This window comes from Mchenga conophoros, linkage group LG2 (genome assembly GCF_057382185.1).
Source record: "Mchenga conophoros isolate Kocher_MC1m ecotype Shallow Benthic linkage group LG2, M_conophoros_male_GT1.1, whole genome shotgun sequence".
NCBI lineage: Eukaryota > Metazoa > Chordata > Actinopteri > Cichliformes > Cichlidae > Mchenga > Mchenga conophoros.
Genome location: NC_140527.1, coordinates 10,178,611 through 10,193,008, shown reverse-complemented (window position 1 = coordinate 10,193,008; position 14,398 = coordinate 10,178,611). Strand labels below are relative to the sequence as shown.

General features: G+C 43.2%; 1 protein-coding gene across 1 annotated transcript in view; it reads left to right on the top strand.

The window, feature by feature from the left end:
- LOC146581710 (TBC1 domain family member 2A-like) overlaps positions 1-7,592 on the top strand; it is a 33,089-nt gene extending 25,497 nt beyond the window's left edge. Inside the window, exons 12-17 of the mRNA XM_085285977.1 lie at positions 4,495-4,695; positions 4,806-4,993; positions 5,081-5,201; positions 5,286-5,471; positions 6,096-6,217; positions 6,730-7,592. Of these exons, the coding sequence (XP_085142103.1) occupies positions 4,495-4,695; positions 4,806-4,993; positions 5,081-5,201; positions 5,286-5,471; positions 6,096-6,217; positions 6,730-6,931 (1,020 nt within the window). The 3' untranslated portion in view covers positions 6,932-7,592. The remainder of the gene's footprint in view (positions 1-4,494; positions 4,696-4,805; positions 4,994-5,080; positions 5,202-5,285; positions 5,472-6,095; positions 6,218-6,729) is intronic.
- Positions 7,593-14,398: the final 6,806 nt, after the last annotated feature.

Here is a 14,398-nt window from a genome sequence, read left to right as displayed (position 1 = left end):
TGACCACATCACTCGTCATCTTAGGCCAATAAAACCGGGAACGGACCAAGTCCAGCGTTCTGTCAATTCCCATGTGACCCATTTGATCATGTAGGTGGTGTAGTACAACTGGTCGATATTCCTCGGGTAGCACTAGCTGGTATGTGAAGTCACTTCCCACTTGTCTCTTCCTGACGAGAAGGGTGTTATGGAGCTCCAGTTTATTTACTTCTCGCAGTAATAGAGGTAGATCGGGAAGTTCTTCCCTCAGGAATGGTGGTGGTGACTCTCCTTGCTCATCCTGAGCTATGACATGCCGGATGACAGGGTCAAGGCGTTGTTTGGCTGCAAGGTCAGCTGTTGAGATTTGGGGGAGTACCATGGAGGTGAACTGGATGTCGTCCGTGAAACTGTCAGGCAGACTGTTGACATTGACAGACATGGATAACACCAGAGCAAGATCAGGATCAGTGCTTGAACTGTACACCAGATGACAGTCACAAACTGCTTTGATGGTATGCTGGTCAATAGAGACATGATCTGGTTCATTGAGATGTCGCCATGCAGATCTCCAGATTCGCTCACGTTCTTTCTGTGACAGAGGATCATCAGACAGTTCACCATGAGGTCGGCGAGACAAACCATCAGCATCCGAGTTCTGCTTTCCTGCTCTGTAGATTAATTTGAAGGTGAAAGTGGACAAAGCTGAAAGCCATCTGTAACCGGTAGCATCAAGTTTTGCTGATGATAAGAGGTATGTTAATGGGTTGCTGTCTGTCACAACTGTAAACTGAGCACCATAAAGATAGTCGTGGAATTTTTCAGTCACCGCCCATTTCAAAGCAAGAAACTCCAATTTGTGGGCGGGATACTTTGACTCACTCCGGGAAAGACCTCTACTGGCATATGCTACGACTCTGTTTTTTCCATCCTGCTCTTGATACAGCACCGCACCAAGACCTGTGGCACTGGCATCAGTGTGGAGTGTGTATGGTTTCCGGGGATCAGCAAATGCCAGAACTGGCGCAGAAGTAAGTTTGTCAATAATGGACTCAAAAGCTTGTTGACACATTTGCGCCCATCGTCCTCCAAATGGCTCTTTGGGGTTGAGGTAATTCTCTGGCTTTGCAGTTCGTCTCAGTTTCCTCTGGGAAGGTGGATAACCAGCAGTGAGATCATGCAACGGCTTGACAATGGCCGAATATCCCTGGACAAAACGTCTGTAGTACCCAGCAAAACCAAGGAAAGATCTTAATTCCTTCAAGTTTTTTGGCACTGGCCAAGAAGTGAGTGTGGAACTCTTGTCCGGATCAGTTTCAACACCAGCCTGGGACACTACATGGCCCAGATACTTCACAGATGTCTGGAAGAACATGCATTTCTCAAGTGAAAGCTTCAAGCCAAACTCTTTGAGTCTGGTGAGAACTTTCAGCAGGCGAGCTTCATGTTCCTCAAGAGTTGGTGCAAAAACAATGAGATCGTCAATGAAAACCAGGACTTCTTTTAGATTTAATTCTCCCATGCATCAGCCGTTGGAATGTGCTTGGTGCATTGGTAATCCCTTGTGGCATCCGATTAAATTCCCAAAATCCTAATGGGCAGACAAAGGCAGTCTTTGTCTTATCCTTCTCCTCCATTTCAATTTGGTAGTAACCTGACTTGCGGTCTAGCACCGTGAACCACTTTGATCCTACAAGTGCGGAGAAGATGTCTTCCAGTTTAGGCAGAGCATAAGCATCTTTGATTGTTTGCAGATTGAGTTTGCGGTAGTCAATACAAAGACGTACACTCCCGTTCTTTTTGCGTGCAACCACAATTGGAGAGGCAAATGGTGAGTCGGATTCTCTGATAATGCCAGAGTCAAGAAGTTCTTGCAGGTGTTTCCTTACAGCATCAAGATCTTGAGGGTGAATTGGTCGGGGTCTTTGCTTGAAAGGAGTTGGATCGGACAATTTGATTTGGTGTTTAACTTTGTCGGTCCTGCCGAAATCCAGATCGTGTTTGGCAAATACTTCAGGAATACTGTTGAGTTTTTGAACAATGCGTTCTTTCCAGTCTGGAGTTAAAGGGGAATCTCCAAAGTTGTATTGTGGTTGAGATGGAGGTAACGACTCTATAGACTGGTCTGAATACTGGATATGTTGCTCTTTGGAAATGACTTCCTGGAAGGCACTGATTTCTGCAATAATAGCTCGAGCTGGATTGTGGATTTCATGGTCAGACTCATTACTCACTACAACAGGCAGAAAACATGGCTGATGTTTAGGTAAGTCCACAAGGCAGGTTTTTACTAGGAGTCCACCAGGCAGAGAACTGGAGGTGGGGTGTTCCAGAATAACTGCTTTCTCACCTTGGAATAGCCTTGTGACCAGGCATCCCTCAAGGACAGTGGTTTGGCCGGCAGTAATGGTATGTGGTTGGTCTGACTTCAAGGAGCATACTGGTCATTCGAATTCTGGACGTGGCGAGGATTTTATAAACTGCAATGTAACCGGAACCAGTTGGCAGGAATGACTGCTCAGAGAGGGTATCACAGTGTTTGCTGTACGCAACGTCAAGAGTATTGGTACCAACAAGTATCATTGGGGGTGATTGCTGGACGTCAGGCACGACAAGAGCAAGTGTATCAACATTAATGGATGAACCAAGAAAATCAGCTGGGAACGTCATGTTAATCTCAATGTATCCCGGGTAAGGTACGGCTTGTCCATTTGCTCCTTCTACTTCCAACAGATCATTCAGTGGTTTGATTGGATGGTCTGAAAGATAGGTGTTATAGAAGGAATAAGGAATGGTAGTAACCTGAGAGCCAGAATCAAGAAGACAGTTGAAATGGTTGCCCTTGATTTGAATTTGTCCTGTGCTTTTGGTCCCCACAAGCCCTTTTGGCAGCAATGGAAATTTTTTGTGGTTTCTGGGACTGTTAGTGCACGCAGCTCCTGTGTGTCCCACCGCAGAAGCTCCTTCTACTTTAAAGATGAAGTATTTCTAGCGTCCCACTCTTGCTGTTTTTTCCTTAATTGGTTCTTTTTCTGTTCAACAAGACTGGAGTTTGCTCTGTTGTTGCAGGTGGAAGAAACATGGCCATCTTCTCCACAGTTAAGACAGTACCATGGCTTGGGTTTGGTATTTGACTGAGGTGAAGAATGACTGGACTTGTTTTGTCATGGCTTAAACTTTGACTCGGTTGGACTTTTTCGGGACAAAAGTTGGGACATTTGCTGTTGGAGGGTTTGGAGTTGTTTTTTCATTTCTTTTAGCTCTTCATTGGCTGTAGAATGCCAACAAGAACAAGTGCTTTGGGATTGGATGTTGGCTTTTTGTTTTGATGAACCGATGTATTTTTTTCATAAGTGACTCCTTAGCAATTTGTCTGTCTTCTTCTGTCCGTAACGACAACAATAAGTCAGAGAAAGGTGGTGGGTTGTCCTTTTGCCGTTCTAATTGTAACTTGGTTAGTATAGTGTTATCCCAACACCCACGACAAAACTGCTTCAGCAGATGTTTATTCATGTCAGCAGCTGCAAGTCCTCCTTGCTTTACAACAGTGCTGAGGGTTAGCTGCAATCTTTGGAGGTAAGCGGATGGTCGTTCACCTGGATTTTGAAGAATATTTAAGTATTGAGCATACAATTCTTCACCATCTTGAACTGTTCCAAAAGCGGAGTCAAGTACACTTAGTATGACTGAAGGCAATGTGTTGGGACTTAGACCTTTAACCAAATCAGCAGCAGGTGACAACAGGCTCTCTATAATACGTCTGGCGACGTATAGAGCTGACAAACTGGGGTCGGCAAGCAGTAGATCAATTTGGGAACGCCATGATTCAAAATGTGCTTCACTACTTGGCTTAGGAATCCTTCCTGAAAAAGCACGGAGACGTAGTGAAGTTGTGGTGCCTATGTCTGGGTTTCGGACCACATGCTCAACAACAACCCTTTGTATTTGTGGTGGGTTGAGATCATGGGCTGTGAGTTATACTCTTGGAGTTGGTCCAGTCTGGCTTTGACGCGGTCGTGCCCCTTGCTGGTCAGTGGAAACCTGTCCGGCAGGAGGTGAAGACCTCGTCGATTGTAAGGTAGTGTAAAGATGGATGAATCGGCCGGGTTATTGCACGCTGTCAACTGGTCTGTAGTGTAAAATTTGTCGATATCTCACAAGTACGCCAACCACAGGGACAACAGCAGCCAGAGGAGCAGGGACATGCAGCTGATTGACCTGGAACTTATACAGGGTTCATTCCCGCCACAATAAAGGGACTGGCGGAAGTGGGGTCAGAAGTTACCGTGGTTACATGTCCCCTATTAAAGATTTAGTCTTTATAGTCATAATCAACATTATTTTGTATGTTTAATGCTATTTATTAATTATGTTTTATGTTATTTGCCCATCATGTCCTGTTCAGAGCCGACCGACAGTCCAAAACCGGAAAGCAGTTTCCTACAAAGAAACTTTTTCCAGTTTTGATCAAGAGCTACGATGTTCAGTAACTGGCGATCTCGTTTGTCCCTGTAGGAGTGTCTAGAGCACCCCCTGCTGAGCCGCTGGGCTCAGTACCTTGCAGGCAGGTCCAACGATGACTTCATCATCACACCTGAGCTCAAAATTCTGGTGCGTGAAGGCGTCCCTCGGGAGTATCGGCAGAGAGTGTGGCGCTGTTTGGTCCGAGCCAGAACTTTGACAAGCCAAGAGCGCCACCCGCAACGCTATCAGCAGGTACAGCTGTAGAGAGAGAGAGTGCTTTATCCCCACCTGAGCACAGGTGGCTCCTCCTTCTTCCTGTTGGGAATGCTGGCGAGCACTCAGTAATCCTGTTCTGTTTCCAGCTGTGTGAGAAGAGTCGGACAGCTCCTAATCCTGCCTCCAGGCAGATCCAGCTGGACCTTCACCGAACCCTGACGACCAATCAGCACTTCTCTTCGCCGTCCAGCCCCGCCCTCCAGCAGCTCCGCCGCATCCTTCTGGCCTTCTCCTGGCATAACCCTGCCATTGGCTACTGCCAGGGACTAAACAGGTCAGAACAAAAATATAAATTTTATATCTGAGTTCTTATGTGGACCCGCCTTCCAGGCAGAACCTCACCTTCCATTAATGTCCACAGGTTAGCGGCCCTCGCTCTGCTGGTCCTCCAAAGTGAAGAAGATGCCTTCTGGTGTCTGGTGGCAGTGGTGGAAGCCATCATGCCTCAGGACTACTACACCAAGAATCTGGTGGCCTCTCAGGTCAGCAGACACACTCACCTGCTTGCCTGCTGTGATCTGTTTTAGTGATCAGTGAGGCTGATCTCTGTGAGTCTTTGTGCTCAGGCGGACCAGCGCGTGCTGAAGGACTTCATGGCGGAGAAGCTTCCTCGCCTGGCATCTCACTTTGAGGATCACAACATTGATGTCTCTCTGGTCACCTTCAACTGGTTCCTGGTGGTTTTTGTGGAGAGTCTGCCTAGCGACATCCTGATGCCTCTGTGGGACGCCTTCCTGTATGAGGGTACCAAGGTACCATACACCCGAACACACCATGACAGAAATGCAGACAACACTTGAATGCACCACAGTAGTGTCCATGGAAACAAAAATGATTTTGTTTTGACCTTTAGATGTCTTTATTTACATTTTAGGAGTAATAAGACATTGTTTACTAAGCATGGGGAACTGTCATGTGACATGAAATAGGAGTGGGAAAGCAGATCATTCTAGTAACGACCTCACAGTCTACCACAAGCAGCGTAAATCCAGACGATGAGCGGGACAATGGCTTTGGGCTTGTTTCTGCAATGTGACAAATGCAGCACAGCTTTTACATCGTTTGTCTCAGGAAATAAAATCACAGTTCAGACACAGAAATATATACCACACAGGGATAAATGCTGACAACAGCTTCAGCCACGTAGATCCAACCCAAAAGTTTAATTTAAACTTAAAGCTCAACTACCAAGTAAGTTAATATTATCTGGCAACTGAGGAACCAAGTGGCTTATTGGAAATCGATCAGAGCTGTAATGAGTAAAGGGCCCAACTGCACCACAACTGAAAGAGTAATTTTATGACTCACCTCCTCAAAGTTTCCAATTAATTGTGTGGCGTGAGTGTCCTGTTATGAAATGCGTGTCTGTGCTGCAGGTGATCTTCAGATACACTCTGGCTCTGTTCAAATACAAAGAGGACGACATCCTGAAGATTCACGACAGCGTGGAGATCTACCAGTACCTACGCTTCTTCACAAAGACCGTCTCCAATGCCAGGTACGCACTCGCCTCCACCCGCCTTAATCTACGAGCTGTTACACTCTCAGAAGTGAAGCGGATGTAGCTGTTGAATCTTTGAGCTTCAAACCCTTTTTACTGAAATTTTGTGAGAAGTTTAAATTTGCGAGTGAATGTGAGTATGAATGGTTGTCTGTCCTTGTGTGTTAGCCCTGCGACAGACTGGCGACCTGTCCATGGTGTACCCCGCCTCTTGCCCTATGACAGCTGGGATAGGCTCCAGCGCCCCCCGCGACCCTGAAAAGGATAAGCGGTAGCGAATGGATGGATGGATGGAAGTTTAAATTTCCCTGATCACAGTAACAACGATTTAAAGATTTTTAAGTATCTGCAGCTCTCGGATACATGTGGTCCAGTCAGTCCAGTATTTCCTGCTCAAACTGCAGTACCTGAAGTATCAAGCAGCATAAAACAGAAACACTCAAGCTGATCAGTTTCCAGTTCCTCTGTGTTGGTGATCGAGTCCTTTCCACCTGCGTGTGTCCATGCAGGAAGCTGACCAGCATCGCCTTCAACGACATGAACCCATTCCCCAGCCGGCTGCTGAGGAACCGGCGAGTGCTCCACCTGGAGCGCCTGCAGGCGGAGCTGCGTGAGCTGGAGGAGCAGCAGAAGGAGTTCATCACCGAGAGCGTCGTACGGAAAGACAAAGAGCTCGACGTCATGGTGAGCGAGGACGACGAGGACCTCTGATCACACGGGACGCTTCAGCTGCTCACTTCGAGACGACGATGAGTTTTCCATGAGTTCAAGAGAATTTCACTAAACCGGCTGTTAACTGGTTTCCTTCACACCAAACACAGGATTGTGTCAGGTTCACCATCTCTACTAACACTACAAGGAAACAGACGCATACAGATTTAACTGCATCACATCTCTGAAACAAACTTGCAGTAAACAAATGTGTACTGTGTTCACGTGTGTAATAAGTCAGGCTGCAGAAATGTGCAGATGTATTTCAGTGAATTCATTTGGATTAATATGTGATAGCTTATTTATTTCATTGCATCTTTTGCTTTATACCTAAAAATGCGTGACATTTCTAAATGTAGTCACATCCCTATGAAACATGGTTGATTATCACCTGTAGTCACAGCTGGTGATAAAGTAATTAAATGTCCAGCTATTCAAAAATAGGGCATTCTGCACAATGAGTACTTTTTGGTACTTGAAGTATATTTTGATGCTGATGCTTCAGGGCATTGTGCTGCATTGTCGACGCTCTCTGGGCTTCCGGTTAGAACGACCTCACAGTGTTTTATTTTGATCTGGTGTAAAGTGCATTGTGCAGAAATGACAGCATGATAGTCACATGATAAAACTGACTTTTCTTTTTTTTTTTTAATTTTACTGGGTGTGCATCTTGTTCAAATGTCTTTTTCAGCATTTGTACATAAATATTCTGTATATAAATATTTGATTTTCATTTATTTTACAGAGTCCTTTATTTTGTTTCACAAATATGACATTCATGTCAAATGACATCTGCAGACGTTATAATGACCAGCAGGGGGCAGTGTATTGCAGTCTATGAGAACATTTACTGAGACCTGTTTCATGCACTAGTTTCATGTCTCATTGAATCCAACATGATGTTGATTTTGTAAATTAAGGTCACATCTTCATCACATCTAATTTCAAAACACTGATCAATTTAAAAAAAAATGAATTCCATACCAATTGCAGGAATAAAATAGGAATAAATAACAAACGAGAAATACATACAAAACAAGAGAAAGGCACACATGAGAGAACAGGTCACATGACAGCACAGCATTATCTACCCACAATTTGAACTAAATAACAGATAGCACAGGCAATGAAAACAAACGGAAATCAGAATAAATTTAAAAACTTTTATTGATGTTAACTTGAAGTGCTGAATTAGCCCTGTTGTCAGTTCAAATCACTTCAATCTATAGCGCACTTTAAGGTCTTTAGACCTTAAAAAGTAATACACTGCAAGGTAAGCTTGCAGCATCTTACTTTAAGGTCAACTGTGAAACTTTGTGGAAAGCCTGAGACAAGTTGATGAGTCAGTGAAGCGCACTTCCTTCTGATGACGGCTATACTGAGGTGAGTTTTTAAGCATATCCTGAACTTTATTCATTATTAGACTTCTGACACCTGGCAAATAAACTCTCATGCGATATGAGAACATAACAGCAAAAAGCCAGTAGCTGGTACATGAATGGATAAAAATTGGATCCCTCAGGGAGGCGCCACCACTTGATCTTCTCCACCGTCGTGGTTGGTGTTCTTCGTCGTCGTTGGCCAAGGTTGAGTCGGAGATCCATCACAAGTAGCCGATGTTGAGGGCCAATATTGGTTGATGGTATGACTTTTACGTTCGTGACTAGGCTGAGATGGGGTCTTCGGACTAGCCAGTAGTCGATTTGGGTGTCTCTGCCGCCGCTGGAGTACGTGATGAGGTGTGCCGGCTTCTTTTTGAAGAAGGTGTTGGTCACGGCAAGATCGTGGGCCTCTGCGTAGTCCAGTACCCGGCAACCCTCGTCGTTTCTGGTCCCAAATCCTTGGCCGCCATGGAATCGGTGATATCCGTCTCTCCCCTTGCCTACATGTCCGTTTAGGTCGCCGCCTACTGCCACGTGTTCCTCAGGGCTAATCGTTTGCAGGTGGTCGTCGAGGGCGCGCCAGAATTCTGTCTTCTCCTCGTCGGGGCAGTTGGTCTGTGGTGCATAGCAGGAGATAATCCGTAGGACGGTCGGGTCGGCGTCGATCTTCACTGACATGATGCGATCCGATATGCGGGTAACTTCGACCACGTTGTGCCGGAGCTTTATTATTAGACTTCTGACACCTGGCAAATAAACTCTCACGCGATATGAGAACATAACAGCAAAAAGCCAGTAGCTGGTACATGAATGGATAAAAATTGGATCCCTCTTAGATTGAATTGGTTGCCCTCTTATATTACGTTGTTTTGAACCTAACCGCATCCACTGAATTAATGCAGTTTTCAGGACAGTAAAAACAGAGAACTCTGATATACACAATTTCTGATTGCTGATAGTGTTTCTTAATGCAAAATGGGCTTCCATTTAAAATGCAATTGCTTTATGTTCGATCTTTAGTGAAGAAGGGTCATTTTTGATTCTGTGGACAAGGGATGCAAATGGAATGTGAAGGCAACAGGTAGTAGGGTGAATTAGGGTTTCGTGTGGTCTTCAGTGCATGAATTTTATTGCCACTTTATTTCAACTTTTTATTAATGTACTCAAAAGAAAAACAAGAACCACAAAGGAGATTCTTGTGATTCTTGTTTGTGCTATCTGTTTGTGAAAGAAAGCACATTTTACCACATCATACTGTGTTTGCTGCCATTTATTTTACTCGTCCTGCCTGAGTGTCTGGGCTGCGTTTGTCTGTGCACCTTTGTTCTGGCCTTCTGCTGATGGGTTTCACATGCTGGGCTTTCCCTCTTGGTCCACACCCAGCAGCCTGCTGCTGACCACACACAGCCTACAAACTGATCCATCCATGCATCCATGCATGCATGCATGGCCTGGTTATTGTTGAGTTATCACCTCCAGCTCCTTGCTCATAACCAGGTAGATACTGGGCTGGGCCTGATCTCTGAGCTCAATAACAATGACAAAAATGCCAAACACTTTACTCTTCATGGTAAAAAATGTTTATAATACAGTAAAAACTGGATGTAGCCAAAATCAGTGTTTTATATACAGTGTAAGTGAACAACATTGCTACACTGCTGGTGTTTGATTGATAGAGGCTTTCTTTATAAGAACTATGATATCATTTCTTTTGCTGATTAACAGTTTTTATATAATTTTTATATCATATATAGCTTTCAAGAAGCCAAAGATCACTGGACGAAAAGACTACAGACCTGTGGCTCTGACATCTGGTCAGGAAGTCTTTTGAGCGCCTGGTTCTCTCCTATCTTAAGACCCTCACGGCCCCCCTCCTGGACCCCCTGCAGTTTGCATACAGAGCCAACAGGTCTGTAGACGATGCCATCAACATGGCCCTACACTTTGTCCTGCAGAATCTATGCTAGGATCCTGTTTGTGGACTTCAGCTCTACCTTCAACACCATCCTTTCAGACCTTCTTCAAGGATTGCTTTCCCAGATGAATGTGCCTGATCCCATCTGCCGGTGGATCACTGACTTCCTGACGGACAGGAAGCAACCAGTGAGGCTGGGGAAGAATGTCTTGGACTCCCGGACCATCAACGCGAGCTCCCCTCAGGGCTGTGTTCTTTCTTCTATGCCCTTCTCCCTGTACACCAACTGCCGCACCTCCAACCACCAGTCTGTCAAATTAATTAAGCTTGCAGATGACACCACCATTATTGGACTCCTCTCAGACGGGGATAAGTCTGCCTACAGGATGGAGGCTGAACATCTGGTGTCCTGATGCAGCCGCAACAACCAGGTGCTGAATAAGTGTTATTTTCATTTACCACTGGCCCAAGTACATTTTTATTGGCTTGTGAACAAAGCTGTAGTTTTTGTATTTTTAAATATTAACGCAATTTAATTGAGACATTATTTATATTATTTCACTTTCAATGTGAAAAATGCTGTAAAAACGTTGAAAATAATGGTCACCCCTGTTCGCTGCAATGTAAAATAGTACAACTGCTGTCAGCCTTCATTAAGTTGCATCATTTAAACATTTGCATATTTTTATTCAACTTCTGCAGGATGCTTTGATGAAAGACTCCCTTTTCCCAAGTAGAGGCTTTACTAGAGGTCACAGGAACAGCGCTGCTGTTTTGGATGTGGAAAAATGTTGTCTTTCACTCTACCTGAGCTCAGTGTTTCAGTAAGGGCTCCGCCTCATTGTAGCTGACGCTGAAATGTTTGTGTGGGTTGCCATGACAACACCAGAAGTGCATCTGAGATCGTGTCCAAATTCATGGGCTGCATCCTCCTGAGGACTCGGTGTTCTGACAAAACGTCTTACTTTGGCAAAGCGTCCTACCGTAAGTAGTTCATGCGTTCTCAGCGGCTCTAGTGACCCTCGAACTCTCGGCTAGCTATCGAGGTGGTGGATAACATACGTCTCCCCCACAAGAGCACGAACCTACAACTTTTCTACTACTGGTTTTACAAGGCGTACACGGTAAAAACATTATGCTGTTATTTGTTAAGCACTTGTGCATCTTGTGAAAAGAAATAAGTGGCTGAGATGGATGTCATATGTGCTATTGATATTATTTTACTCGTTTCTAGTTTTCACGGTGCTCCATGATTGTGAGAGGAATAAAAAAGAATTGTGGACATCAGTACGAAGCATGGATTCTTTTGACCAGAGTAGATACACTGGTCCCTTGAATATACTAATCTTTTTGAGGTGGGTGACTGTTCCTGTGTATTTACAGAAACAATGGTTGTGATAACCTCAGCTGTTTCAGAGGGTGACTGTTCGTTGCTTTGCGCACTTTTAAATCTGTATACAATGGTTTGTTCCCTTTTTGTGTTCTGAGGTTTAAACAAAGATGTACTAGATGTATTATACCGGTCCCTCGAATCTACAAATCTTTTAGATGTGGATGACTGTTCATTTTCATCTGTGTTTACAGAAACACTGGGTGTTGGAACCTCAGTAGTTTCTTTTTGGCTGACAGACTCTGGAGCTGTACAAGAGGAATAAAGAGCTGCAATGCTTTTGTGAACCTGACCTGGGAAGGGAGAGAAATATATTTTTGTTTTGTTTTTGTTTGTCTTCTTGTTTTATTTGATTCCTTGTGGGATTTGGATCCAACAAGTAAAGTATGCATATTATGCACACACACAAACACACATGCAGCTATTACCATTTCTTGTATTCTTGAATAAAGACATTGATCTGACACATTTAAAATGCAGCCAATTGTTTTTATTGTTATATTATTAAGAAAAAAGAAAAGGTGGGGTTGGGGGGATGTAAAGAAGAGCTTAAAGGAAAGGGCTAGAGGAGAGAAAACCCCAACAATTAGCAGGGCATTTTTTTACTTGGACAAATTGTTAATAAAGTTTCCATATCTGTAACAATGATGACAGTATAATTGTTTATAAACAATTATATTTACAATTATATGTGTCCAGTATGTTGGCTCATTTTCTTTTACTTTTTGCATTTGAAAATAAAAGTTGGGCTGATTTTGACACCATTACAAGAAGTGTTGTTAATGATTCTTTTTGAATTAAAATCAGGTTACCACAAATTGTTTTTTAATTTAATTTCATTTGAAATGTTTGTCAGTGGGTAAACAATTCGTAATGCAAAGTCAGAAACATCGAGTTATTCTTGTACTGCATGCTTGCAATAAATAAGTTGTCCTAACAGTCAGTCAAAGGAGCTTGAAAAGAAAAGCGTCTGGACTTCTTTGAGTTGAAGTGACTGATATATATATTTTTTATCTGTTTGTTTTGTTGGTTTTTGTTTTTTGCCCTTTATCACCATTCCTCTTCCCTGCTGTTTTTCTTTCCCTCTTTCTTTCTCCCCTTTCTTTCCCCCAGTCATGTCTGTCCTATGTGTAGCAAGTGAAAATAAAATAAACAATAAAAACAAAGGTGAATCAAATAGACCAATACGGCAAGGCCGGGATGGTCCATTTGGTAAAGTAAATCCGTTAGTTATATTTAACATAATGTTAAATGGCAACATTCTGTTTACAATGTTACCATTTCACATTATGTTAAATGGTAACATTCTGTTTACAATGTTACCATTTTACATTATGTTAAATGGTAACATTCTGTTTACAATGTTACCATTTCACATTATGTTAAATGGTAACATTCTGTTTACAATGTTACCATTTAACATAATGTTAAATGGCAACATTCTGTTTACAATGTTACCATTTCACATTATGTTAAATGGTAACATTCTGTTTACAATGTTACCATTTTACATTATGTTAAATGGTAACATTCTGTTTACAATGTTACCATTTCACATTATGTTAAATGGTAACATTCTGTTTACAATGTTACCATTTTACATTATGTTAAATGGTAACATTATGTTTACAATGTTACCATTTACATTATGTTAAATTGTAACATTATGTTAAATTGTAACATTATGTTTACGATGTTACCATTTTACATTATGTTAAATTGTCAGTAGGCCTGGTACCGGAACCGGTACTGGACCCCTTTTTACTTTCAGCCATCAGAAGAGGGTACACTGTGGTCATAACAATACTCAGACTGTAGCATTTAAAGGTCCCAAAGTGTACCAGGAAAATATCCCCCGCACGATTACACCAGCAGCCTGAATTGTGAATGTGAGGGAGGATGGATCCATGCTTTCATGTTGTTCTAGTGTAAGGGTTGCTATGACATGCAAACATGGCATGAAATTCTTGGTCACTGTAATTATGATGACATTCAGAAATTACAGGGGGTTGTTGATGGTATGGCAATCAAAGGAAAAACAGACAAATCTGTCTTGCATTGTGAAGTGTGCACACAGGGAAAGTTTGTTCAAACTAGAAACAGGGACCCTGATGCACGAGCCAAAACCGCCTTAGAGCTGGTACACACAGATCTAGCTGGTCCAGTAGACTCAGAGTCCAGAGATGGATATAGATTTGCACTATCATTCACTGATGACTATTCCAGTGCAGTGTTTGTGTATTTTCTGAAAAATAAGAGTGACACAGCAAAAGCAACACAGAAGTTTTTGGCTGATACAGCCCTGTATGGGCAAGTTAAATGTATCAGGTCTGACAATGGAACAGAGTTTATGGGAAATGAGTATCAGGCACTCCTTAGCAAAAATGGAATCAGGCATGAGACCTCAGCACCATACTCACCACACCAAAATGGTACTGCAGAACGCAATTGGCGTACTCTTTTTGATATGGCCAGGTGTATGTTAATAGAGAAACAGTTACCTAAAGAGTTGTGGACTTACGCAGTGCAAACAGCAGCTGTAGTGAGGAATAGATGTTTTAACAGACGCACAGAACAGACACCATATTTAATGCTGACAGGAAGAAGGCCAAACCTTTCCAGGATGCAGACATTTGGGTCAGTGTGTTATGCCTACAGGCAGAACAAGAGAAAACTAGACTCAAGGTGTGAGAAAGGAATTTTTGTTGGATATGACAAGAACAGTCCAGCTTATATGGTCTACTACCCGGGCAGTGGGAAAGTACAGAAGCATAGACTGG